A 25,570-nucleotide genomic window follows, 5' to 3' on the forward strand; every position below is an offset into this window, starting at 1 on the left:
TTGAATTCTTTCTTTGGATAAATAATTTTTGTTTTGTTGGGTTGATCACCTAAAATTTTTTGAACTAATATTTAATTTCTAGAGGTGCTAAGCACATTTTTGAAGCATGATTGATTGTGAATTTTTGTATGAATCTTTAGCATGTCTATCCTATTAATTTTTCTTCAATTCTCAGTTTGAATTTCAACCAATTAACATTTCTTTAGATAGAGGCATTCTTTATTGTTGAGAGCCTCAACATAAAAGTCTATGATCTTAATGCAACTTTAAAGAACTTATGGAAACCACTAAGATGAAAATATTTTTCTTTAAAATTAGTATGAATTTTGATTTATTTCTTAATTCATTGTTTGAGGATGATTAGTTTCTTCGACTAATTAGTTTCTTTGACTAATTAGTTGAAGATTAAATTAAATTGCAATGTGTTCATTATTTAGTGATAGAAAAATTGTTTGAACACTGTGGTTCCATCTATATCAATTGATTCAGTGAATTTATCTTTCTTTGATTCTGCTAATAACTTTCTTCAACATTTAGTTGCTTTCTTTTAATTCTTGCTTGTTACTATCTAAACCTTCCCATTTTCCAATTCTTTTATTCTTTAATTTTTTGTATCTTAAATTGCTTATCCTTTTCACGAAGTCTCTTGGGTTCGACCCCATTCTTGGTCTATATTACATTCTTTTTGCATTAATTCTTTTAGTAGTAAGATTGGGTATAATTCTTTGAGGGATTCAAAATTGTCGTTTCTTTAATACCCAATTAATTGGATGATTCTTGTTTGAATAATTCTTTGTGCTATCGCATATTCTCTTGGATCTCTTCATTAAAAGCCACCCCTATTTTGAAAGACCCATTATACCTCTACAAAGTTCTTGATGTATTGCATAATTCAAACAACATCCGCCAAAAAGAAAATGTGCCATAAGGATATGCAAATGTTGTTTTCTCTTGATCCTCTAGTGCAATCATAATCTGATTATGTCTCGAATAACCATCTAAAAAGCAATAGAATTCATTACATGCTAGTCTATTTAGCATTTGATCAATAAATGGAAGGGGAAAGTGATTCTTCTATGTGACCGCATTAACCTGTTTGTAGTCCATGCATACACACCAACTTGCTACTGTTATTATGGAATTAACTCTTTGTTACTGTTTGAAACCACTGTAACACACCTCCTTTCTTTAGGACACATTAAGCATAACTTCCCAATCATTGTTTGCAATAAGGTAGATCACTCATACATCCAACCATTTAATAGTTTCTTTTTTCATTACTTTCATTGCTAGATTGAGCCTGTGTTGATATTGCACTACCTCTAAACATATATCTTTCCTCCAATCTTATTTTATTCATGCAATATGAATGGTTGATCACTTTTATATTTGCTAATGTCAATCTAAAAGTCTTGTTATGCGGTCTCAACACATCTAACAAAGGCTTTTCATCTAATGAGTTTAACTTGGATAAATTGTTGTCAATAGCGAAACAATGACATTTGCTTTTATAAAAAACTGTCACGATTGTCATATCATTGACAGGAAAAAAAATGTCAAAATATACGAATTCGTGACATTTTTGTAACTGTAGTCAATATCGAAAATATGACATTTATTTTTATAAAAAAATGTCACAATTGGCATATCCTTGACAGATAAAAAATGTCATAAACGAATTTGTGACATTTTTGTAACTTTCGTTAATATGAAAATTATGACAGTTATTTATTGTTCATAAAATAAAATATGACAATTATTTGTTGTCATAAAATAGTAATTAATGACATTTATTTTCTGTCATGGAAGAACTTTCCACAACAGACGATACTATAACTATAAATAACTGTCACAAATTTTGTTCGCGACTGAAAATAACGGTAGTCATAGACTATTTTTGTTGTAGTGGATAAAAAACCTCTTTCTTGGTAGAAATACTTTTTTCTAACAATACATTTAGCATATGTGACTAACGATAGAACCTACATTATTTTTCATGCTCAAATCCAAAATTGTTTTTATAGATAACAAAATCAACATCATCCTTTTCCACAATTGGTACACTAGAACAAGCATTCAAATATGAAATATCTTCATGCACATAATCATCTTGACCATTATAACTCACAATTGTTTGATAAATGATAACTTGAGAAAATACAAGTTATTATAGCCTCCTAGGAAGAATAATGAGACCAAAACAAATGATAAAAGTATTAAAACACGTATCTCATATTGTAAAGGCATAATTATGAAGATATACACTTTACATAACTTCAAGTCTGTTTTACCATGTTTTTAGTTTTAAACGCAAGATTTCTAGTAAAAGAAGAAAGGTACGAATCGCGAAGAGGCTGGCATGAAACTATGTGATAAGAATCCTGTGTAGCAAGTACAATTTTTAGGTGAACCACGTCACCAAACAAGAAAGATTCACTAGAAGACAAGAATGGTAGTTGGAGTTTATGTGACTTTGCAATGAAGCAACCATCGTTGACATGTTCAGAAGAATAGAAATTTTCCTCCGAAAGTTGTCTATAAAAGGACTCTTTCTTCATCGTAATGAAAATGCTTGAATGAGTATAATAAAATTGATATTGTAGAGGGGCCTACATGACCCAAAAACCTAAAGAGAAGAGCGGAAAGGAATAGTCGTTCTGCTGGTTGTAAAGAATTTGTTCTTCTTCTCCGATCATATTGTAAGTGAGAGCTTAGAGTCTGAGTGGTGAAGGTTCAATTTCCCATTCTCCATAACTTGTATTCATTCCCAGTCTTCTGTCTTCCCTTTTTGTATGAGACCACCCAGTGGTTATATGTGAACTTTTGAGACCTCTGCACTTTCTAAGTTGGGTAGTTCCTTTTTAGGACATTGCATTTGACCTTTTTACGACGTTTTTTGGGACGGAACAAAAAAAAACTGAGTTTGGGGCATCAACCACTGGGTGATCTCATTTTGAGTGATATTGAAGTTTTTTGTCCACAAAAGCCGAACGGTGATACCCTAGATTCAGTTTTTTGGTTTCGTCCCAAAACCTCGAAGAAAGGGCCAATGCTATGACCGAGAAAGGAACTACCCAAGTTAGAACAGTGTCAGAGACCTTGAAAGTTCACATCTAACCACTGGGTGGTCTCATTTTGAGTGATATTAAAGTTTTTTGCCCACAACAGCTGAACGTAATGCCCCAGAATTAGTTTTTTGGTTCCGTCCCAAAACGTCGAAGAAATGGCCAATGTTGTGGCCTAGAAAGGAACTACCCAACTTAGAACAATATTAAAGGTATCAAAAGTTCACATCTAACCACTGACTAGTCTCATTTTAAGTGATTTTGAAGTTTTTTGTCCACAAAAGCCGAACGGTGATGGCCCGGACTCAATTTTTTGGTTCCATCCCAAAACGTTAATGGTTACAAATATTATATTGACCAATATTGTTTATTACTCATTTCAAATTCCATCAACCATACCAAAAAAAAGTAACTAATCTATTTTAGCATTTGCATTTTCTATAAATAATGATAGGCATTTGGTAAGCAAATCAATTTTCTATTTATATGCTAAGTTGATTCATTTGTAGTATATATGTCCATAATTGAATTTTTTTCTAATAAAAAAAAATCATGGGTTAGGTTAATTTTAGATTTAACATAGTTTATTTAATTTTTATTTAAACTATTGTTACTAATACATCGTGGTAAGTTTGTAGATTTGATGGTGAACATGCCATTTATATTATGTCAATAATTGACTTTCATTTAATAAAAAACCATGTCTTAAACAAAGGTTAGATTTACCATAGTTTATTTAAACTAATATATGGTTACTAATACATTGTGATAAATTTGGAAGTTTGATGATTAACATTATAATAGAAGATTTGGAACCTTCATATTTAAAAGAAAATTGAATGATATAAAACCAAAAATGAAGAAATTTGAGAGGTGTTTATATATATATATACTCACCAAAAACATACTAGTTTTTCAAAATATTGTTACCGTGAAAGTTACTTCTAAAGTGAACAACGCATTTTGAACGGAGAAAGAGCAGACCACCACGACTCTTGTTTCCGCTTAAATCTACAAGACGTCGGCACCATTTTCCTTCCTTCTTCGTCGCTTCTCTTCTCCTCCACAACCTACGCCAGCACACCTCCATCGCCGACACTGCTGCAACGTTTCTTTCTCTTATCCTATCTCTCTCTGCTGCACCCGCGCCGGCACTCACCACTGCCCACCCTCCTCCCCCACCGCTCACTGCTTTTTTCTGCTGTTCGCCAAGGTCCTACAACCCACCATCTCTTTATGGTCGAGTTAGCATGGATCAATTTTCTTTTTTCTTCTTATGTTTATGTTGATTTCTTCAACTCAATCCATTCGAAATTATGGTAAAACTGGGGTGAGTTCAAAATTGATCTTAAATCCTGCCGTATTCGGCCTTTTTTGGACGAAAATTTTGTTGGGACGAATTGGGATTCAACCTTTACTTTTATTTATTTATTTATTTTGAGCAAACATGGGAAATGTTTTCATATCCATTCTGATTTGAAATTCTTCCAAATTCAGGGTTGGAAACAGATAATTATTCTCTGAGAGTTAGAGACTGCAGGTTATAACAGTTCTGCAGTCTTAGCTGCTTTCTGCTTTGGCTCTGTCGAAGGTCGCGTCTGGGTGTTCGAATGTCGATGGGGAGCGATACCACCTGGGTTGGAAAGAAACCTTTGAGGCGAATCGGAGGAATGTCCGATGCCCTCTCAATTGCTGCCGATCTCGGTTTCTCTGTCTCTCCTCCGCCTTCACAGGTAACTGATCGTTCTTTTAAAATCACGTAAGGGTTCTTTGGGATGGGTGGAAGGAAGGCCTCGATAGACCGTTGGGCTACAGTTTCTTATCCGAAAGATTTGGGGAATCAAGGACTTGGACATATATTTTTTTCACAGGGCATTCGATTTTTATTTGCAAGTGGTTGTGTAAACTCCTTCCGGGGGGGGGGGGGGGGGGGGGGGGGGGGGGGGTGGATATGAAAATAGTGAAATGGAGTAACCTATGTTCTTGGCCATTTATCCATGAGACCAGTTGTTTTATCAAGCACTGTATCATCATGTGTTTACTATGGAAAAAGATTATAGTTTGGAATGACGATTGATATCGCTTGGATGGATATCCTCGTACCAGTAGGCTTTTGCTACAATTGGTCTGTGGCTCTTCTTGGTTTAAGAAAATTGAACCTCAGGTTGACAGTACAAGCACTATGCTAATTGTGGCTCTTTGTTTAAGGGAAGACCTACTTTCAATTGGTGAGGGTCTTACATAACTATCTTGTGGATGATTTGGAGAGGAATAGGGAGACTTTTTGGGACAGAAAAGAGAGACAAGGGAGTTATTTGAGATCATGTGAATTATTTTGTGTCTGTTGGTGCCATTACCAAGGTATTATGGTTGCTTCTATGTACTTAATTTTTGAGGTATGAGAGCTTCTTTATAATCTATTGTGTGCCTTTTTATCTTTAATGCGTGTATTTATTGATATAAGATATGAGGTCACAGCACATTTTCTCATTGTTTGAGATCATGTGAATTTTTTTGTATCTCCCCTTTTCTCTTTTGACTGTACTCATGGCTTGTAGTGCATTGTTTGAGATCTTTGAACAGTACATTGTTACTTAGAATTTGAAGCTTTATAACTTGAAATTTTAAACGGGATAGTTTGTTTCCTTTAGGAAGAACTACAAAACATATCTTCTGCTATTGGTGAGAAAGGTGATGATCTAATCAGAGTTTTACGTGAACTTACTGCTGTTCAAAGGAAAATAGCAGATCTTCAAGTGGAACTCCAAGGCCGTAAAGTGAGTATCCTGGTTTTTCCTTTTGTCAGTTCCAACTTTTATTGTGTAGGAAGTTTTTGCTATCAAAATAAGTTAAAATAATAGGTTCATTTTTAATTTGCATGTTATCTATATCTATTTGGTGTTTGTTATTGTCCTGAATAAATTGAAATATCTGTCCTTAGGATGACAAGAATGTAGCTCATTTGACTCACGTGAGTGAAATGGAAAAGAAGATTGAGACTTTATCAAGGATTACTACCATATTGAAAGATGTCATCCAGAACAAGGTGCTTTCTTGGACTATGATGCTCAAACTTGTATATTTTTCCATATGGTCTTGGATATGTATCGTAATATCTTGTGCTTTTAACCTCTTTTTTTATAAGCAACCTCAAAAATTGAGGGTAGGGCTTCAACTAAATAGCATCACTAACTATATGGATTATTTCTTTGCTTTTAGGGTTCATTCGGTTTTAATTCCATGATATTTTTCCATCACTTCTTTGTCCCAATTCATCAGTTTTTTTACTTGTAAGAAATGGCAATTGTTTCATCCTGCAAAATGTGTGCTTTGTATGACTATGAACATGAACATGTGAATTATGTAATTGGCCACCTTCAAATCTTTGAGAAATTTCTATGCATATGTGTTGCAAGCTTATTGTACGTTAATGAAACTTGTTCTTGGGAAAACCTGGCAGTAAGTTCATTTATGGCCCTTTTGGTCCGTCTTCATAACCTTTGCTTTAACGAATATTGGATAGCTACTTAATATATTTACTGACCTTGTAACAAGTAGGAAATTCTCTATTGAAGCTGTGTTTATTTAAAAATACTATTGAATTTAGGACTTAGAATGTGGTGGTTTATCTAGAGACTTCCTATATGCTTCTCTTTTGCTTCTTGTCATTACATTGAATTAGTTTTCCAGATCTTGTAATGTAGGATATTTTGTAATTATTAGCTTAGCATTATACTTTTTGATTGGGACCACGTTTTTTGTAATTGGATGTGTTTCTTTTTCTTGTGGTACTCCAAGTAAATTTCATGGATCTACCTTCTGATTATGCGTAATAATTACTTTATGTGTTTATTGACTGTGGAAGTAAGTGCCACCTGCTTTGTAAAAAATGCATTTTGTGACATGTTAACTTCTTTGCAGTTTTGTGGGAAATTTGGCTTGGGAGGAATAATAGAATTGTTAGGTAGGTGGAGAGTTTGGAGGTGGCTAGGTTAAAAGCTTTTAGGTAACTAGAACTTTTTGTAATTATGACCTTGAGCATGGTTGTTTTTATCCCCTTCCGCTTGTTGAGGATTTGATCATTATGACCAATACTGAAATCATTCCCTCATTTGCGCTAGCATACTCGTTTCACCTTTTCTTCATACCTTTTTGTCTTACTATAAATAGTGTAATTACACCAGGTGCAGATATAGAGCGACTCTTCATTTGCAATGAGTTACGGAGAGAGAGAGATCTGAGTTTTCATAATAGGATTATGTGAGAAATTTGTTGGACATTTTCAACTTCTGATTGCTTTGAACTTTTTTCAACTTTGGTTAACTATTAAAGTAAAGTTTATCGGTACTCTCCTCGCTTACTAGTAAGATAATCACTAGAGAACTTGGTTGCCAATTGGTCAAAATAATAGAAATTTCAGAATGACTTTTCTGTAAGAATGAAAATTGTTTGGAAGGTATTTATTGTAGTTGTAGATTTTAAAACATGTCCTCAGTTAAGTGTGTGTGTTCACCTATAGTATGATCTATCCATGAAATGCTTTTGATTGTATTTTTGCCGAAGTTCAAACCCTAAAACTTTGTTCTTTGATATTCCATGGTAACTTGTCTCTTTTAAAAGATTCAACTTAAGAGACTAAAATGGAAATCAAGTTCAAAATCAGAACAAAAAATAACTATCAATCTTTTCTTCTAAAAGTTCTCAAATATTTCCTTCCAATTTTATGACCAAATTTAGCTCTTAAAAGTTTCCTGCCCCATACAAATCCCTAGTGGTTTACAGCATTTTTTTGGCCATTTCCTAACGTGTAAAATTAACAAATAGTTATTTTAAAAAAGAAACCAACATATAAAAGAAAAATCTGGACATTTGGTTTCTTGTATGTTTCAACTTGCGTTTAACAGCAATACCTTGACCTTGAGCATGAATGAGTCAAATGCAGTGATATCTCTTATATTCTCCTTTCCTCATTTCCAAATTGCAGGATCGTATAATTGCTCGTCTTCAGCAACCATATTCACTTGATTGCATTCCAGTGGAAGCAGAATATCAGGTTTGTCCATAAATGAAATGCTCACTTTTTCTTGAAAATTGATATTGTAAAATTTCTAGTGTTTTAAGGAGAACTGGATTTTGGTAAATTCCATCGATCTACATCCCTAGGATTTAGACAAAATAGCATATAAAATGCAGCCAGTACATGAACTGTAATACTTTTCTTTTCTTTCTCAAAAAAAGATTAAATTGATCGTCTAAAACAGCCAAAACTAGAACACCTCAGCATTCCATAAACTTTTTGTCTGTTTCTGGGACAAAATTCTTCATCATGAACTCATGCTCATGTGATCAAGTAGTTAAGAAGTATGAGATCTGCGTGGCATTGTTTTGTATTTTCTGATTCTGATAAGATTTAGATTCTGTGAGAGTTAGCCAATCATGTGACTGACTGACACACGACAATGCTTGATGGCAATGTTTTGCAGAAACAATTTTCTGAGTTATTGATGAAGGCTGCTAGTGATTATGGAGCTTTGACAGCTTCGGTTGCAGACTTCCAATGGAGTCAAAACTTTAAGGAGTCACCTTCAGTGTGGGGGGTAAACCTTAATTCTCTTTCTTTCATTTTGATGTGGACGAATAATAAAACCCAGAATTCAAGTGTAGATAAAACGAAACCATCAAAGTCCATTGTATGTTTTAACTGCTCATTTAGATTCAAAGAATAGAAAATGATCTCGATTCTGTTTCACTAATGTAGGAAATGCTTAGGCCCATCCCTGTAGCTTTAGCTTCTTGCACTAGATTCTTTGAAGCAATGAGTGCTATGAGGGAATCGTTTGCAACACTACAAAATCTCAGAGTAGGTAATCCCAATCCATCTTTGCCTACAACCCCACCTATCGATCCGTCTCTTCGAGTGGCTAGCGAATCCGACTGCATTACACCACCTCCATGGCGATCCGATTCAAGCTTTGATGACTTGGCCATTAGAACCCTGCATAGGCAAGAAAATGGACAACAACAAGCTGGAGATGAACACAGCGAACAAGATGAGTTAAATCAGGTCGATGGCTCAAGCCAACGAAGATTGTCATGGCCTCCTTCCATTAAAAAGAGTGGCATTTGATCTGATCTGATCCCTTTTCCATTAATTGATATTGTACATTTTATTTGGTTCAACGATTGTTGGGTGCAGTCTAACAGAACCATCTCATACCACAATTATTGTCTTTATCCACTAAACTATATTTGATTGGCTTTGATAGTATTATGATGTAATAGTTCTGTAGTTGATTCAAACATGATCATTTTTTGCACATGTAAAAGATTTGATTAGATTGACTCAAGTTGCTCTACTAGACTAGTATTAGTAATTAGTGTTACAAACCTTCAAAAGCATTTGTTTGGACAAGGTGATTTGTTTTATTATTATAACAATCAAATGAGAGGAATTTTCAATTCGAACCTCTCAACTTTAGAAGTTGTATCGTATCACTTTTGTAGGTGTACTGATTTAGAATTCTATTATGTTTCGTGGGGGAAATGTTTGCTTGGGAAAAGTCTGTGGGAATTTTATAATTGTATTAGTTAAAATGGTTCAATTTAGATTCAATTTTTGTTTGAAAATCTCCTTTGCATTTACGTTTAGTATCGTGGGTTTGGTTGGAAGAAGTGTATGTAGTTGATATATTGTTTTTAAAATTTGGACAATTTAAATAAGAAAATATAAAATTGATAGCATAAGGTAGAACGTAGATGAGGAATGAAACTGGAATCCCTTTATTTACAAGTATGAAAATAAAGGGAATAGAATAAAGAGAAGAAGAAATTGGGTGATTTGGAGGTTCCATAACTTTAATTACATTTTCAACGTTCAATAATGAAGTGCTTTCCAGTAAGTTGGTTTTAAACTTTGTTGAGGCAAGCATATATATATCTCTGTCTTGTCTTATTTTCCAATACAAATCGAATATTACGTCATCCAAATTTGGAAGATATTTTGAATTAAATAGTAATTATTATTATTATTTTCTGAAATAACAATAAATAATAATAAATAAAAACACATTAAATTCGGGATGATTGGAGGGAAATAATAATTCAGAGTGCAGCATGTGTATTAAAAAAATGTTGTTTAAGTAATAATAGAGCAGCCGAATGTGGGCGCACATGCACCGGGATTCTCTATATCTGTCGCATACTAACAAAACCCAAAACATTACACCTCATCACTTGAAACCTCCACGTGGATCCGGGTTTTGGAGCCACGTCATTCCTCTGTACTGGGCCCCGCTCATGATGATTGGTTGTTCTGACGGCCGTCGGACCCACCACCCACCACTTCAATTCGAATTGGGTTGCGCATCTCACCTTATCCATTTCTTTTTATTACTATTCATTTGTTTTGAATCAAAGAGTCTTCACAATCAAGGCTGCTTCCATATATTCTTAAAAGTTAAAAAATAAGCTTAGCCTCCAAAAAGCAACCCAAGGTTGATTTAGTCATTTACTTTTTATCTTTCTACTCCACGGCCTTTCTCCATCCTCACTTCAAAATTTCTTCACCTCTAAATACCTTAATCTTCAACTAAAATATTCCATCAATTTACAATTCATTATTATTCCTTTTCTTAAACTATAAAATTAACTAATCTTGTTCCCATCTTTTTAATTGCTTCAATTTTAGTTACCATATTAGATGAAATTACAATTGAACTTCAAATATTCCAAAACTTGATCATTTCTACGTTTGAACCCCAAAACATATGCTTTCAATTCCAATATTGGTTTAATAAAAGTGCCTAATTTCATAATTATATTTAATTAGTCGTCGCATACCGAAAACAAAATTAAAATAAGTCCTCACTTTTATTAATATTGTATTAGGTCTGTTTATTTTGTGTTGTCTATTGTCCATAAGTTCCCGATTTGATAATTATATAATAGTGTTTTTTTTTTTTTTTTTAAAGAAACAAATAATTTCACAATAGTTATTGATTACAATATTTAAAGATTTTGCACGGCCACTTCATTTAATAGGATCTTAATAAATATAATACTCCACACGTTAGATATTAAACTCACGAAATTAACTAAATTGATGAAAGCTTTTTATAATCCATGGTTGTTTTCTTTAGTTGAATCGAGGTTTTCAACCTATATATTTTATACAAATTAAACTATAAATCATATAAAGGAAAATAAAATTTCCAAAATATTTTCTCCAATATGACTCCACCGCTAAAAAAAGACACATATTAATTAGGAGAATTAAGGAGGGGGAAATAAAATGTTAATGTAATTAGAGAAACTAAAAATAGAATAGAATTAAGAAGGGATGTTGGTTGCAAGAAGCAACCGCTAGATTTGTTCGCACCCGATCCACGCGGTGAACTTCCATGGCCACTACTCTTCTTCTTCCTCCGAGATCTCTTCCCTCTGCTTCTTTCTTCTTCTTTTCTCCAATGGCGGGAACCCAAATTATTACCAGATCCCAATTTATTACCAACCCCCTTTCTCCTTCATACCTCTTTTCCTTTGCCACGTTTCTTTCTCTCATTTTCCACACGCTCGCCTTCTAACCCAAGCAATTCTTTCGATTTCATCAACCCTTTTCTTTCCCAATCCCCTTCTTATTCGCTCAATTTCATTCCCTTTTCCCCTTTTCGGGAATGAAGTTTTTCGCTGTTTGTTTCCTTTCGTTATGGACTCTCTCTCCCCTGTTTAGCTTCTTCTTAATTTAATTCTCATGTTTTTCTCTTTCTTTCTATCATGCGTCCCATGTGTTTTTGCGCCTTTCCGATTTCGGTTTTGTTTCTGAAAGTTGTAATTGGTCGTGATTTCGAATTTCGGATTCTAGCTTGCCGTTAATGGGGAATGCTGATGATGTTCGTTCTGTATTTCCTTTGACCAATTTGCAAATCGGGTATGTTCTTCCTTTTCCTTTGGATTAATTCGTGTTTCTCTTTGTTGTTTTTCATCATTGTTTAGTTTTTCTGATTGTTTAAATGAATTTTCGTTCAACCTGTTTGGTGATATTCTAATTGATCGATCGTTGTTTAAATAGCCCTGTCGATGAATTCTTAGATGGGTTTCTGTGTCCAGCTGATTTCGATTTTTAGTGAATGTTGTATTTCTTCAATTTTGTAACTCTTTCCCCCCTTTTTTGGTTGACCCTTTCATCAATTCAGCGACCTGCAGTCTTATCTCTCTGATCTTAGCCTCTTCTTGGCACCTGAGAGTAAAAGGTTTTATATCTTGGTGGACAATCGGCCATGGTTGAGAGAATTTGGTTCACGGCCTGCTCGCTTATGGCAGCTGATGGTTACGAAGGTTTATATTGACTTTATTTAATCTTGTTATACTTTGTTTATCAATTTTATGATGTTCAAACCTAATTACTGTTCTAAATTGCAGTCGAGGCTTTCTCCTTTTGCAATTAGGAAAGTGCGGAAGGATAGAAATAGTGAACGGGTGGCCTATCAGAGACCCAAAATTACTAAACCAAAGAAGCTTTTGCGGTGGTTCCCATTGGTCAATGCAGTAACATTGTCTAGAAAGAAACTTCTACTTCCTATGCCTCCGGTGAAGAACCTTAGAAAATCTTTTGTCCTTAACAATGAACTGCATAGAACATTGTATGGTTTTATTGTTTTTGCAGTTTCATGGGACAATGTTAGAGGTATAAACTACTTCAATGAGCTTCAGGTACCAAGCCCCTTCCAAATGCTTCGTCTGTTTTCTGTCTTGTAGTTGAGACGTGTTTAATGATTTACATCTCACCTGCAGACAGATACCTCTGTCGCCATAGAGGCTAAATATATGCAACGATGGGAATTTGATTCCATATCTCAAGCTGCAGCAAGCATGTCTACTTGGTTCTTGGGTTCACCCACCGATGGGAAACTGTTGAAAAAGTATTTGGAGTCAGTTACAGGTAGCTGTTAGTGTTTCTGATTAAATTTGACCTAGCTTATATTAGGAATGGAAGTATGTTCATTTTTTTCATGTGCGGAGGCTTGGAACAGTGCACTAATTGGCATCAACTTTTAGCTATGTGTAGAGCTTTGTTTGGTACTATTCTTAGAATGCTTAGAGTCTAGTGTTTTCCTGGCCTTTGTGTTTCAGGCTACGGTGAGCTCTAGTGCGCTCCAACAAATTCTTTTCATTTGAGTCTTATAGAATATATATGTATTATATAGGCTGCAAATGTTCATTTACTAATGTGCCGGCTATTATTCTGTTTTTTTTTTTTACTGCACATTACAGTTTGGTTTAATCTTTTTATATGATCTAAGCATGACTTTGGCTGTAACTATTGAGTAGCAGATGGCTTGCTTTGCTTGAGGTAGCACCTGCAACGGCCTAGAAAGTGTCCACTTAACCATTTAATTTTCAATTCCACTTTTCAGGAGAAATTTTTTACGATGCATTAGATGATTTCCACGATGTTGAAGACAGTTACCTCAATAGCATTCCCATTATGGAGGACGAAATTATCTCTTACAAAAACTTGTACATGAATAATGACTTTCTGGAGTGCGCTGATGATGAACTAAACCTACATTCTACCACTGCAAAAGACAGCACGAATACACTACAGACACCTCCTCCGACTGGTCCTAACAAGAGAAGAAAAGTAACAAAATTTATTGTCTCACAGAATGAAGATGATACCTATCTGGACGAGAGGAAAAACCGAGTTATTGATTTGGCTAGTGTCCCAGAGAATCATAATATTAATTGTCAAGATGTAGTTGAGGCCACACAATACAAAGATGTTTTAATTTTGTTTAGGTTCAATGATCGGGACCTTCCATTCAAGTTAAGGCAAGTAATAATGCCGGATCTACGGTTGCTCACCCTGTTAGAAGCTGGTCTTCCATCCTGGGTTATCTTCCTTCAATCTTACCCCGTGTTTTGTCATCTCTATCGTCCTTGGATGTGCCCTCTTGCTAGGGCTTTATACGTGCTGGTATCAGTTATCACAGTTCTCATAGGATTTTATGATTTATACAAAAATGTCCCACTTTTGAAGGCAGCAGCTTCTCGTTTGTGTGGACCCCTTTTGGATTGGATAGAGACTTGGGAGATGGTATCGAGGATAAAATACTTGGGAACAATGCTGTTCTTACATAATTTTGAGAAAGCTGTTACGTGGTTTCTTACTATTTCACGTACTACACGTTCTTTTCTTTCAATTATGGCTCAACCATTGGCAGGTCCTATCATGGAACTTGTAGGATTCCTACTTCCTGTTGGTAGTACTTTTATCGAAGTTGTTGGGAACTTCTTTTCTGTGATCTGGGATGTCATTGAATTTTGTTGCACTATGGTTGTTGACTCAATTGAGTTGTTGTTCATGCCAGTATGGTTCATTTTCTCAACTGTCTGGAGCTGTGGTAGGTTTTATAATGCTTTCCCTATTTATTCTTGATCTTCTTCAGTGAAGTCAGTCTTTCTCTAGGTTTCTAATGCCTTTCTTTTCTTTGCAGTAACAATGATTTTGCTTCCTATATTGTGGATCATTTCCAAAATCCTGTATACTCCAATTAGAGCCGTCCTTTCATTAGCTAGTTTCATCACTTACATATGCACCAGCATTTATGATATGTTCGGAGACATACAAATTTTTCTCAGTAGCGTTTTTCAAGTTGCTTCAGTTTCGGAGGCAACAGTCACTGCTTCTGAGGTTTCTGTTTGGCGCACACTTTGGAATGATCTCTTCTCCCAGGTACTATACTTTAAACAATAACTACTTGTGTATACTTCATATTACTGCATATGGCAATCCTGCAACTGCGCTGTCAATGTCTTTGCTTCAGGTTTTCCGAGCTGTTCGAAGTATATTAAATGGATTTGTTGCCTTCTTCACTGCTTGCAACAGACATCGGCTCAGGTAGGGTTTCTGTTAGTTTTATACCAACATTATCTTCTCAATGCGTATGATAAACTGGCATTGACAAGACTGGGAAAAAGCTAAGAGTCTGCTAAGTAAAGCATATAATTAACAGAAATATATTCTCTTTTGTAACTATTCATCCATGAGATATCCAATAAAACATGCCACTAATTATGACTTCTTCTGTGATGCAATAGCATCTATAATCATGTACAGGAATGTTTTGAAAGATTATCTGGACGAATGAGAGGCTCAGAGCAGGAAGCAAGCAGCAGTAGACACATATATATGCCCCACCGCCTGACTAGTATATATGGACAGGTTATTTTTTTTCTCTCATTCCTTCAAATAAGCAAATAATGTATTATTCCTATAGTTTATGTAATTTGTAGTTAAATTTTGAAGCCTTTGAGCACATCCAAAGATCTAACGCCTGAAATTTTGGAATGGCTTTGTGGTGTTTACAGTCAACGGAAACGTGCAAAGTTCACACGGATTAGAAATCTGTTGGTTTAAGCAGATGATTGGGACACATGAGATACATTTCCCCTTGTGCATATTTAGTGCGTCTTAGTCGAAGGACTCATGTCACAAGCAGCATGTCTTAGCAGCGGACAAAGCAGTCTATAATTGCATACTGTACAAAGTAGCATTTATTTTTCCTTTTCCTATTTCAACAACAACATCGAGCTGGGGGATTCAAACTTCTTTTTGAACTCTTTGTATGCCTAAACTAGTTGAGCTTAGGTTGACAGAATAGAGTTGTAAATCTTTATACCTTTGGTCCTTCTCATTACCATTCCTCAAAATCGAGATCAGTTCTACTCTCCCTTCTGGGGATGACGTATACTTGTAAATCTCTGGATGTAAATAAAGTGTAAAATTAGTGTACAGATTTTCCCTTTTATTTCAAATATATGTTGGGTATACCATACACCTATCAGCACAGAAATTTCTCCAACAAGTAGGAAATTCAATTTCTGGTAAGCGTTTGTGCATGGTTCTCATCTTTGGTGAATTTGGATTGGATGACACTAAACTACTTTCAAAATCTTTCTGGTTCTATATCAGTATGAGAAGATTATCCAGATTAGGAAACCTGAGAAAATTTACGAGATTTCTTTAACAATCATTAAAGTACATTCTTCAAGCAGGCTGGTATGATATCTAAAAAACACTTCATCTATTTGTTACTATTGTTATTTAAATATATTCGATAAACATGATTGCTTGAATTCAAATGATTTGTTTTATTTCGTACATTATTCCAAAACCATTTAATTTGACATAATATTCCCTGAATTCAAAAAAGTTAAAACGAATGTACGAGTCGGTCTTTATATAATACAAACTCTCCACGACAGAACATTTCATTTCCATTTCCTTATGATTTCAAGATCATTTCACCATTCAAATGAATTTGATCATAACTATAAAACTGGAAGACCGAGGAATGTATACCAAATTTCAATATGGTCTTAGCATTTCGTTATCAGAAAGCTCACAACGTGAAGAAAAAACGAGACTGATTACAAAGTATTTAACTTTCCGGCTATGCTACTAACAGCTTCCATCCATACAAAGAGCCAAGCGAATAACTGAGACCAGAAAATAGCCATTGACCTCACAATATATAGCTTAAAACATAGGGAAGTCTTTTTTAAGGAATCTACACTTAATAATAAACCTGCAAGAATCTCTAAATGCCCACATTTCCCAATTCAATGAAATTACTGGCGTTAAAGGAGCAGAACCAACACCACGAATTTCAACGAGTCGATCCACCGGTCTGGTGCAACATTGCATCAATCTCATCCCCATCCTCCATTTCTAGCTGGTAAACATACATGTTTTGTAAGAGAAAAATGCATGGCCTTTTGAATAGGACATTTATGAGTGAAATCAGAGAAAAGGGTTACCTCATCTGGAGTTTGCTCTGCTCGAAGACGACGACCATCAAATAGAAAAGCAATAGAGTTCAAATCCACAGATTGTCTATCACAGTAAGCATTCATTAGTTTCTTCAGCTGAGTGCTTCTTTTAATCCTGAAGAACACCTCATTCCCATCCTATAAAAAAATCAATATTGAGGTCTAAAGGGTTAGTCTTCCATAAAGACAAACTTACACTTTTTTTTGGGTGAAACTGAACTTTTACTGAGAAGAAAAAAGAATTTACTAAGGCATACAGAAAAAATAAGTCTACTCCCACAAACTCAAGCTAGATCAAGAAAAAATTTACACCCGTGAACACTATTTTTAATATACTAATTGGTGTAATTAACAGAAAGGGAAAAAAGAAGTATGATAATTGCAGAACGTGATGAAGAAGGGAAAGGTTTAAAGGATACGTTAAAACTAAAAGATGAAGTGAAAACATGTCAGAGAAAAACAGAGTAAAGAGACAGATTCACAAAGGAAAGTTGATTCAGTCACTGAAAGTTTGCAAGGAGACAAGAAAAAGATTCGATGAAATATCCATTCTAAGGCTCGGTTTAAAACAAATATAATTGAATCTTCGAAATACATCAACATCACTTCATTGGAAATAATATTAAAAGATAATAAAAAGAAAAGTAGGAAGAAGAAGATGATATTTCCTAATGTATTCCAACAAAATGAACAAAAGAATACTCCCAAAATTCAGAGAAACCCCACAAATGATTTAGTATTCATGCTAAACAAACACAACAAAGGCGCTATTTAAAATATTTTAAAAAAAAAGAAAATCTGTAGTTAATAGACTCAGTACTCAACAAGGCTATATCCCAGCAGGTACTCGATAAACCTATCTCAATGAAAAGTATACAAGAAAGACATCAAAGAATCACTAGCTTATCTGGGACACGGCAGCAGGACAAACACTCCATCTTAGATAGTAGTTTACAACACCATGGCAGCTTCAAGATCTTTTTCAAAAGACAAAAACAGAACTACTGCAAGATTTTGTTCCCAGGGTGAGTATAACAAACAGAAAGAAAAAATGGAACAGTCTGAATGCCAAATCTCAAATATTACTCAAAGAAATGGAAACTAGAATTCCACCCGTCAGTTAATTGGACTTACTAGATCCTGAGAGGGAAAATTATAGAACGATTGTGATAATTGAAAAATAAAGCTATTGCACCTATCAAATATAATTCCAACTTTAGAACGATTAACCATATTCTCCCCTTTTTCGGGCTTCAAAATTCGCGAGCAACCAAAACCCAATTCAAGAATAGAACATCAAAACCTATAATTTATACTTCTATTTAGGTGTCTCACAACCAATAATTTAAACTTGTACTGGGTGTCTCCAGTGTCTATCCGAGGTATCCAAAAGAGAAAGAAAACATGAGACGGCAAAAAGACGTAAAACGGATCAAAAAGCAAATGAAAGGAAAAACAGGATTGAAAGTGTTGAAGCATGAAGTTAAATTCGAAAGAATAGAAAGCAACCTGGCCTTTGACCTTCAGGTTGATATGCGCCGACTGGTCGTTGGGCTTCTTGTCTTCCTCCTGCTGCGTGTTCGTGACCCCCGACATTCTTCAATCTTCGCCGATTTACCAGAATTAGGGCTCCAATTTTCCCAATTTCCGCTTCGTCAAAAAGAGGGAATAAGTTTTTTAAAAACTAATTAGTATATTAATTTATATATACGTGTGAGTGATAATTCATGATATTGGGCTAGTGGGCTTAGACTATTGGGCCTATCACTCAACTATGGACCCTAATATATATATGCTGGACCGGTAGTTAAGGTCCAATTCGATAAATCTTAAAAAAAAACAAACAGATAACTATTGAATAACAAAATTGAGATAGAAAAATAGCAAATAGCAAAAAGCAAATTCAGCTCACATCTATTTATTTAATTATATTAATTCCAATTCCATGTACTTTGAATAGATCCAAAGATTACAACAACTTCTCCTATTATTCAAATATATCTTCCACGTTTGTTATATCATAAACTATTAATTTATAATTAAATAATATCTAATATATATTTTTAATAACAATTTGAAATTAAGCATAAATACATAACATTTATTTTAGAGGGCTAATTTGGGATGCAGAATAAGTTCATTAATATTTTTATTTTTTATTTTAGAATTTATATTTTGATGGTAGTTATATCTATTTAAAAAAATTATATATTAAAATGTATATGCAGAATACGTTCATTATTTTAAAATGTATGTTATTTATATCTATCTTTTAAAAATATTTTGAAAAAATGTATTTTTTCATAATATTTTGAAATACCATTATTCATGTTATTTGCTTTTATTATTCTAAATGTTGTTTTTTAGGGGTGTTATCAAGCATCAATTTCACTAAGCATCAAAAACTCAAGCGAATAAAAGAAGAATGAGAAAAACAACCCTTTTTTTTTTCTAGAGAGGTTAGAGTTGGAATCATTTTGATAATGAAGAAGCTCCTCCGCAAGAAGTAAAACCTGAATACTTCCCCGTCCAGTACCAAATATATGAAGAGTTTGAAGAGAATGAAGTTGAAAGATGGAAGTTGCAATCATTTACGCAGAGGATGAAGCTGGAATCGTTTCAAGTTTGAAGGGTTTGAAGAATTTTTTTCGTTGAACCTCTTTTTGCTGAAAGTTTGAATGCTTGAAGGGTTCAAAAGGTTGCAGGATTTGGTAACGTATGATAATGCTGATAATGTTCTTTCACGCATGAGTTGAAAATATGAAATGGCTGCCCAAATTATGTTTTGAATTTGGAGTTTTGATGGAGATAAATTTTGGCTTTCGGGAGAAATTAGGATTTTTATGGTTTTAATTGATTTGATTGTGTTGTTATAGAAAAATTAGAAGATTGATGTAATCATTGTTTGTGGGAGTTTGAATCAATTATGGGTATTTGTGGTATATGGAATAATTATTGTATTTGAGGTGCTAGTTTTTTCATTAGATTAGGGACATTTAAGCAGCAATTTTTTTCTCCATATTTTTTTATCTTCCTATTTTATCACTTTAAATTAAATTTTGCTATTTATTCAAAGTAAATCTTCAATTAGGTTGGATAATTAATAAATCTAATTTAAGAATTGCAACCCTATTAAGAAATGTAATTAATAAGTTCACTTAGAAAATTGAAAACTTATTAGGAGATATAATTAATAAGTCCAATTGAAGAATTGAAAGCTTATTAGGAATCCCAAGCTTACTGGAGATCTTAAGCTTATTAGGAATCCTAAACTTATTAGAAAACCTTAGGAAGTCTATAAATAAGACATTAGGGGCCTTATTTTACATCCAAACAAAGACATAAAATTTGTTCTACACAGAGAGAGAATAGAGAGTCGAAATTCTCACTTTGTGAGGTTTTAGGGTTGAATACCCTAAACGACAATGCCAAAAATGAGTCAAATTCAAATCATTTGATTTAAATTTCTTAGTATTAACGTTATAGGTAGACTTGTGATTAGATGATTATTCAGAATATAAAGACCATTCATTAAATAACCATTTTCAAGTACATAATTCATCACATATTCAAGTGCAACCTTTATAATTATCTGGTTAAAGATAACGTTTGATTGCATTAGAATAGATAATTTCTTATGTTTAACATTATGATAAGCTTAGGTCTAAGGATCAAACCAATCAATTATTTGAGATTATTTATGACACATGTTCATGTAACAATCTCAAAAGGGGTCAATCCAAATCTTATTCTTTAATAAGAAAATATGATTATAATTTAGGGGCTTTTGCAAAAGTAGCAAAAAAATTTATGATAATAGAGCCCATCTCACAAAATATTCTAAATTAGCAAAAATAACAAATTTAAAATCGATAACTCTCTGATAGCCTTCTGATAACCGTTTGATATCTGTTTTATACCCGTCTGATATCATTAATTACTTGTTATAGTTGTCATATTCACAATATGCAAAAAAAAGGTGCTATGGGCTGTTTTTTTTCTAAATATTTTTGTTATGTAATGAAATTTCCCTATAATTTATGTCTCTACATATATAATCATCATATGATTATCAATTATAACTCATACTAGTCTTAATTTATTATTATTTCCACAATAATAATCGATGAGGGACATTTAGAATATAATAACATATTAATAGATATTATTATACAATAAGATGCAATTGAATAATAATGAGATCAATAAATTTTAATAAATAATTAAACAATAAACTAATTATCCCTAAAATTATTATAGAGCACAATAAAAAATTGATACTATTAGAGAACGCTGAAAGTTTGAAGAGTCGAATACCTATTTCTTGTTTAGATACTATTAGAGAACGCTTGTGATTTTACAGTGTTTTGGTGACACAAATTGGAGGATTGTTCTTATCAAGAGCAAAGGTAATTTGATTTGGATAAGTTCAACATAAAGGTATGTTTCTTCGTGATTTAATTGTTTATGCACGATATTTTTATGTTTTAGGGTTAGAAATTTTTTTTATGTTAATTCCACTGTGTCTAGTCCTAGTGTATTTTCCATTTGTACTAAAGACATGTTGCTTCGCATAAACAATTAAATTCAAATATGTTTTTTTTTTTACAATTAGGGATTGATTTGAGAATTTTGATTCTTTTAGTTGTTTAATATTATGCTCCATCGATCTGCTTGCCTCAATCGGTTTTTTTACAAAATTAGGATTTGTGAATTTCTTGGATTGATGCTAAAATCTTTTTTGATTCGATTAGTCTGTTATGTTTGAAACCAAATTGTTTGTTTAATATATGATGTTAATTCTTTTTGTGTTTATTGAATGAAATATTTGGATTTGGATTTTATATGAGATATGTAAATTGTATATACCTTTTTTGGTTGACATGTTTAAATGACATATGAAATCTGTCATGAATAACAAATTTGATTTGTATATGTGGTTTAAACTATTTTAGAAATTGTCTAAACTGTTTTGAGTGGGACTGTCGTCATGCCCAGTCATAGCGCCTTAAAATTGTTTTAAATTATTAATTGCATTTGATGAAATGCATTTTTTTATATGTTATGTTTTATTTGTGTTATCCTACGTAATTATGAGATAATTTTCATAGACTTATTTTTCAAATTAAAACAGAATATATAACCCTTTATAATATAAGTTGTGTACCTTCTATGTGTTAGCACTTATCAAAGCTCGGATCACTTTGATATAGGTTCCACCAAAGTGGAAGTGTATTCGGTTATCTGAGTTAGACAAGATGAAGTAGATACTTATACGCTTGAACATGGTTAGACTTAATTAGGCTATCAACACGGTTTTTGGCGTAATGGTATATGATAATAATGTTTTAACATGCATTGATATGTGATATTTTTTATCTCATAAACGTTCTAAGAGTTACATGTGATGTAATTGATAAGGTTGTTGTCTACCTAAATAACTTGATTTTGAGTGTCTTGCCAAAGCTGACTTGAAATCTTGTAAAATACAGATCTTAGTCCAATAAATTAAATTCATTATTGTGAATGATCATTTGAAGGTATAACTTTTTAGTGGGAGTATACTTATAATTATTAATATCTGCTTTGCATATTTATTTCATTTTGATATTATGGCAAATACAAATCCTGCGATACCTAGTATGTCAATGCGATCTATCCATGTGAAGGATAAATCGATATGGACTAACTTCTTTGATTGACATTGCAATTTGAGGGGACATGATCAAGGAAAGGGTAATGGCAAAATTGTTGTCAAGACATCAAAAATTGATGCTTTTGTTGCACCTAGGCCAAGGCCCAAACCTCAAGAGCCTAAGCCACCAAGGAAAGAGAATGTTATCGCCGAAAGAAAATTAGATATTGAAAGAGGAATTGTCTTTTTTTATTTAAAAGAACTAAAGAAGAATAAGGGAAGTGTCCCTTCGACTTCAAGTATCTTTGTTATAGAAATCAATCTATCTATTTCTAACCCTACATCTTGGGTATTAGATACTGGATGTGGTGCTTACATTTGTGGAAATTTGCAAGGACTATGAAGTAGTAGAACATTGGCTAAAGGTGAAGTGGATCTACAAGTCGAGAATGGAACAAAAGTTGTTACATTAGCTATTGAGACTAATGACCTAACTTTACGTTCTAGACCTTTTTTAGAACTAAATAATTATTATGCTATAAGTAAAAACATTATTTTAATTTCATGTTTGGATTTGAATGGTTTTAGGTTTGTTATTAAGAATAACAACATTTCTATATCCAAAGAAGATGTTTTCTATGAAAATGGTTATTTAATGAATGGTCTTTATATTCTGAATAATCATCTAATCACAAGTCTACCTATAACGTTAATACTAAGAAATTTAAATCAAATGATTTGAATTTGACTCATTTTTGGCATTGTCGTTTAGGGCATATAAATGAGAAACACATTTCTAGGCTCCATAAGAATGAACTTTTAGACTCTTGATTTTGAATCATTTGAATTGTGCGATTCTTGTTTGTTAGGAAAAATGACAGAATCCTTTTTCACTAAAGGGAAAAGGGCCACTGAGCTATTAAATCTTATACATAGTCATGTATGTAGACTGATGAGCTCACCTGCTAGAGAAGGTTATCAATACTTTGTCACATTTATCGATGATTTCAGTAGATATGTTATGTTTACATAATAAATCATAAATCTGAAACTTTTGTGTTGTTCAAAATTTTTAAGAAAGAAGTACAAAATCAACTTGGCAAGAATATTAAAACACTTCGATCTAATCAAGGGAGCGAGTATTTAAGTCAATAATTAACTATCTTAGAGAATGTGAGATTGTCTCACAAATGACTCCACTGGGTACATCACAGTGGAATGGTGTATCTGAAAGAATGAATTGAACTTTATTAGATATGGTTTAATCTATGATAAGCCAAGTGGGTCTTCTAATTCCTTTTGGGGTTATGCATTAGAGACTATAACGTTCATACTTGATCAAACTCCAACAAAATTGGTTCAAAAGATACCATACAAGCTATCGACTAGGAGGTGTCCCATTGTCTTTTATGAAAATTTGGGGTTGTGAAGCTTATATGGAATGTCAGATTTTTGATAAGCTAGCATCCAAATCTAACAAGTGTGTATTTCTGGGATATCTTAAGGAGACTAAAGGATATTACTTTTGTGAACCGAAGTAAGAACCGATACCAAAACTGGAAACACAAGAGATTCTGGGATCTACTAGATCTCATCATGAACCTCAAAGATATGAATTTCTCGTGACATTTGATAATGATGTGATGATTATTCATGGTGATGAACCCACACCATATCAAGAGGCCATGTCGAGTTCAGATTCCAAAAATGGCTCGAATACATGAAGTTTGAAATGCAATCTAGGTATGATAATCAATTATGGTTCTTGATCATGCGTTCGAAGGTATAAAAACCATCAGATGCAAATGGGTTTTCAAGAAGAAAATTAACATAGATGGAAATGTGCACACTTACAAAGCACACTTGATTGCGAAATGTTTCCTATAAACTCATGGTGTGGACTATGATGAGACTTTTTCACCAGTCGCGATGCTTAAGTTTATTAGAATTCTTCTTACCATTGTTGAATACAATGATTATGAAATATGATAAATGGATGTCAAAACAACATTTCTTAAAAGAAATCTCATGGAGGATGTGTATATGACACAACCTGAGAGTTTTGTTGATCCAAATAATGCTACTAAAATGTGTAAACTTCAAAGATCCATTTATGGATTGAAACAGGCTTCAAGGAGCTGGAATCTTTGTTTTTATGAAATAGTAAAAAAGTTTGGGTTTATGAAAAATGAAGATGGACCTTGTGTTTACGAGAAAGATAGTGGGAGTGCAATTTTTTTCCTTGTGCTTTACATCGATGATATATTTTCATTGGAAATGATATACCTACCTTGCAGAATGCCAAATATTGGTTAGGTAAATGTTTTTCAATAAAAGACTTAGGTGAGGCTGCTTATATTTTAGACATCAATATCTACAGAGATAGATCTAAAAAAAACTCTTAGGCTTAAGTCAGAGTGCTTATATTGAAAAAAAGAAAAATACTAAAGTGGTTTAGTATGCAAGATTCCACGAGAGGATTCTTGCCAATGGCCCATGACATAAGTCTCTACAAAAATCAGTGTCTAAAACCACAAGATGAGTGAAAAAGAATGCAAAAGATTATGTATGCTTCAACTATAGGTTCTATCATTTATGACATGCTATGCACTCGACTAGATATATCATGCGCGCTAAGTTTGACTAGTAGATACCAGTCAGATCCAGGTGAAGCACACTAGACAACAATGAAAAATATCACTTAAATACTTTAGAAGAATTAAGGATGCATTCTTGATATATAGATGATTTGAAAATGAGCTACTTGTAAAGGTTATAGGAATGTAAGTTTTCAGTCTAACAAAGATGACTATAGATCGCATTCAAGATATGTGTTTTGCTTGAATGAAGGTGATATGAGTTGGAAGACTTCCAGACAAGCAAGTGTTGCCAATTCCACTATAGAAGCAGAGTACATAACTGCTTCAGATTCAACTAAGGAAGTTGTTTAGATAAAGAAGTTCATCGAGGATCTAGGAGTTGTTTCCAGTATTGCAAACTTTGTTGCCTTGTATTATGAAAACAATAGGGCAATTAA

The 25,570-nt window shown here is 33.4% G+C and overlaps 3 protein-coding genes across 4 annotated transcripts; 2 read left to right on the forward strand and 1 right to left on the reverse strand.

Annotated features, from left to right (window-relative positions):
* Positions 1–3,976: 3,976 nt before the first annotated feature.
* LOC101204893 (AUGMIN subunit 2) lies at positions 3,977–9,546 on the forward strand. Of its 2 annotated transcripts, none has more exons than XM_031887999.1 (7): positions 3,977–4,395; positions 4,563–4,798; positions 5,717–5,842; positions 6,007–6,111; positions 8,050–8,118; positions 8,549–8,662; positions 8,824–9,546. In XM_031887999.1, the coding sequence occupies exons 2-7, from the start codon at positions 4,676–4,678 to the stop codon at positions 9,190–9,192; spliced, it is 906 nt and encodes a 301-aa protein (XP_031743859.1). In that variant the 5' UTR covers positions 3,977–4,395; positions 4,563–4,675; the 3' UTR covers positions 9,193–9,546. The 2 variants fall into 2 exon arrangements, with proteins under 2 accessions (XP_031743859.1, XP_004150751.1); XM_004150703.3 differs by having other exon boundaries at positions 3,977–4,278.
* A 1,846-nt stretch (positions 9,547–11,392) lies between these two features.
* Positions 11,393–15,919, forward strand: LOC101205619. The gene is made up of 9 exons (XM_011658790.2): positions 11,393–11,991; positions 12,257–12,398; positions 12,483–12,773; positions 12,855–13,002; positions 13,478–14,467; positions 14,561–14,799; positions 14,891–14,964; positions 15,165–15,288; positions 15,435–15,919. The coding sequence occupies exons 1-9, from the start codon at positions 11,936–11,938 to the stop codon at positions 15,465–15,467; spliced, it is 2,097 nt and encodes a 698-aa protein (XP_011657092.1). The 5' UTR covers positions 11,393–11,935; the 3' UTR covers positions 15,468–15,919.
* Positions 15,920–16,394: 475 nt separating this feature from the next.
* LOC101205142 (small ubiquitin-related modifier 1) lies at positions 16,395–18,592 on the reverse strand. Its single transcript, XM_004150704.3, has 3 exons — positions 18,408–18,592; positions 16,887–17,036; positions 16,395–16,801 (listed from the first exon to the last, which is right to left on the reverse strand). The coding sequence occupies exons 1-3, from the start codon at positions 18,492–18,494 to the stop codon at positions 16,736–16,738; spliced, it is 303 nt and encodes a 100-aa protein (XP_004150752.1). The 5' UTR covers positions 18,495–18,592; the 3' UTR covers positions 16,395–16,735.
* Between the last annotated feature and the right edge of the window lie 6,978 nt (positions 18,593–25,570).

This window comes from Cucumis sativus, chromosome 6, assembly GCF_000004075.3.
Source record: "Cucumis sativus cultivar 9930 chromosome 6, Cucumber_9930_V3, whole genome shotgun sequence".
Lineage (NCBI taxonomy): Eukaryota > Viridiplantae > Streptophyta > Magnoliopsida > Cucurbitales > Cucurbitaceae > Cucumis > Cucumis sativus.

Excerpts from the sequence above, each read along its gene's own strand:
- LOC101205142 (XM_004150704.3), bottom strand. The coding sequence starts at position 18,494 with ATGTCGGGGGTCACGAACACGCAGCAGGAGGAAGACAAGAAGCCCAAC. Across the intron at positions 17,037-18,407 it reads ACCTGAAGGTCAAAGGCCAG|GATGGGAATGAGGTGTTCTT; the intron begins GTTGCTTTCTAT and ends ATTTTTTTATAG. Across the intron at positions 16,802-16,886 it reads CAGAGCAAACTCCAGATGAG|CTAGAAATGGAGGATGGGGA; the intron begins GTAACCCTTTTC and ends TATGTTTACCAG.
- LOC101204893 (XM_031887999.1), top strand. The coding sequence starts at position 4,676 with ATGTCGATGGGGAGCGATACCACCTGGGTTGGAAAGAAACCTTTGAGG. Across the intron at positions 4,799-5,716 it reads TCTCTCCTCCGCCTTCACAG|GAAGAACTACAAAACATATC; the intron begins GTAACTGATCGT and ends TGTTTCCTTTAG. Across the intron at positions 8,663-8,823 it reads AGTCACCTTCAGTGTGGGGG|GAAATGCTTAGGCCCATCCC; the intron begins GTAAACCTTAAT and ends TCACTAATGTAG.
- LOC101205619 (XM_011658790.2), top strand. The coding sequence starts at position 11,936 with ATGGGGAATGCTGATGATGTTCGTTCTGTATTTCCTTTGACCAATTTG. Across the intron at positions 11,992-12,256 it reads TTGACCAATTTGCAAATCGG|CGACCTGCAGTCTTATCTCT; the intron begins GTATGTTCTTCC and ends TCATCAATTCAG. Across the intron at positions 12,774-12,854 it reads ACTACTTCAATGAGCTTCAG|ACAGATACCTCTGTCGCCAT; the intron begins GTACCAAGCCCC and ends TCTCACCTGCAG.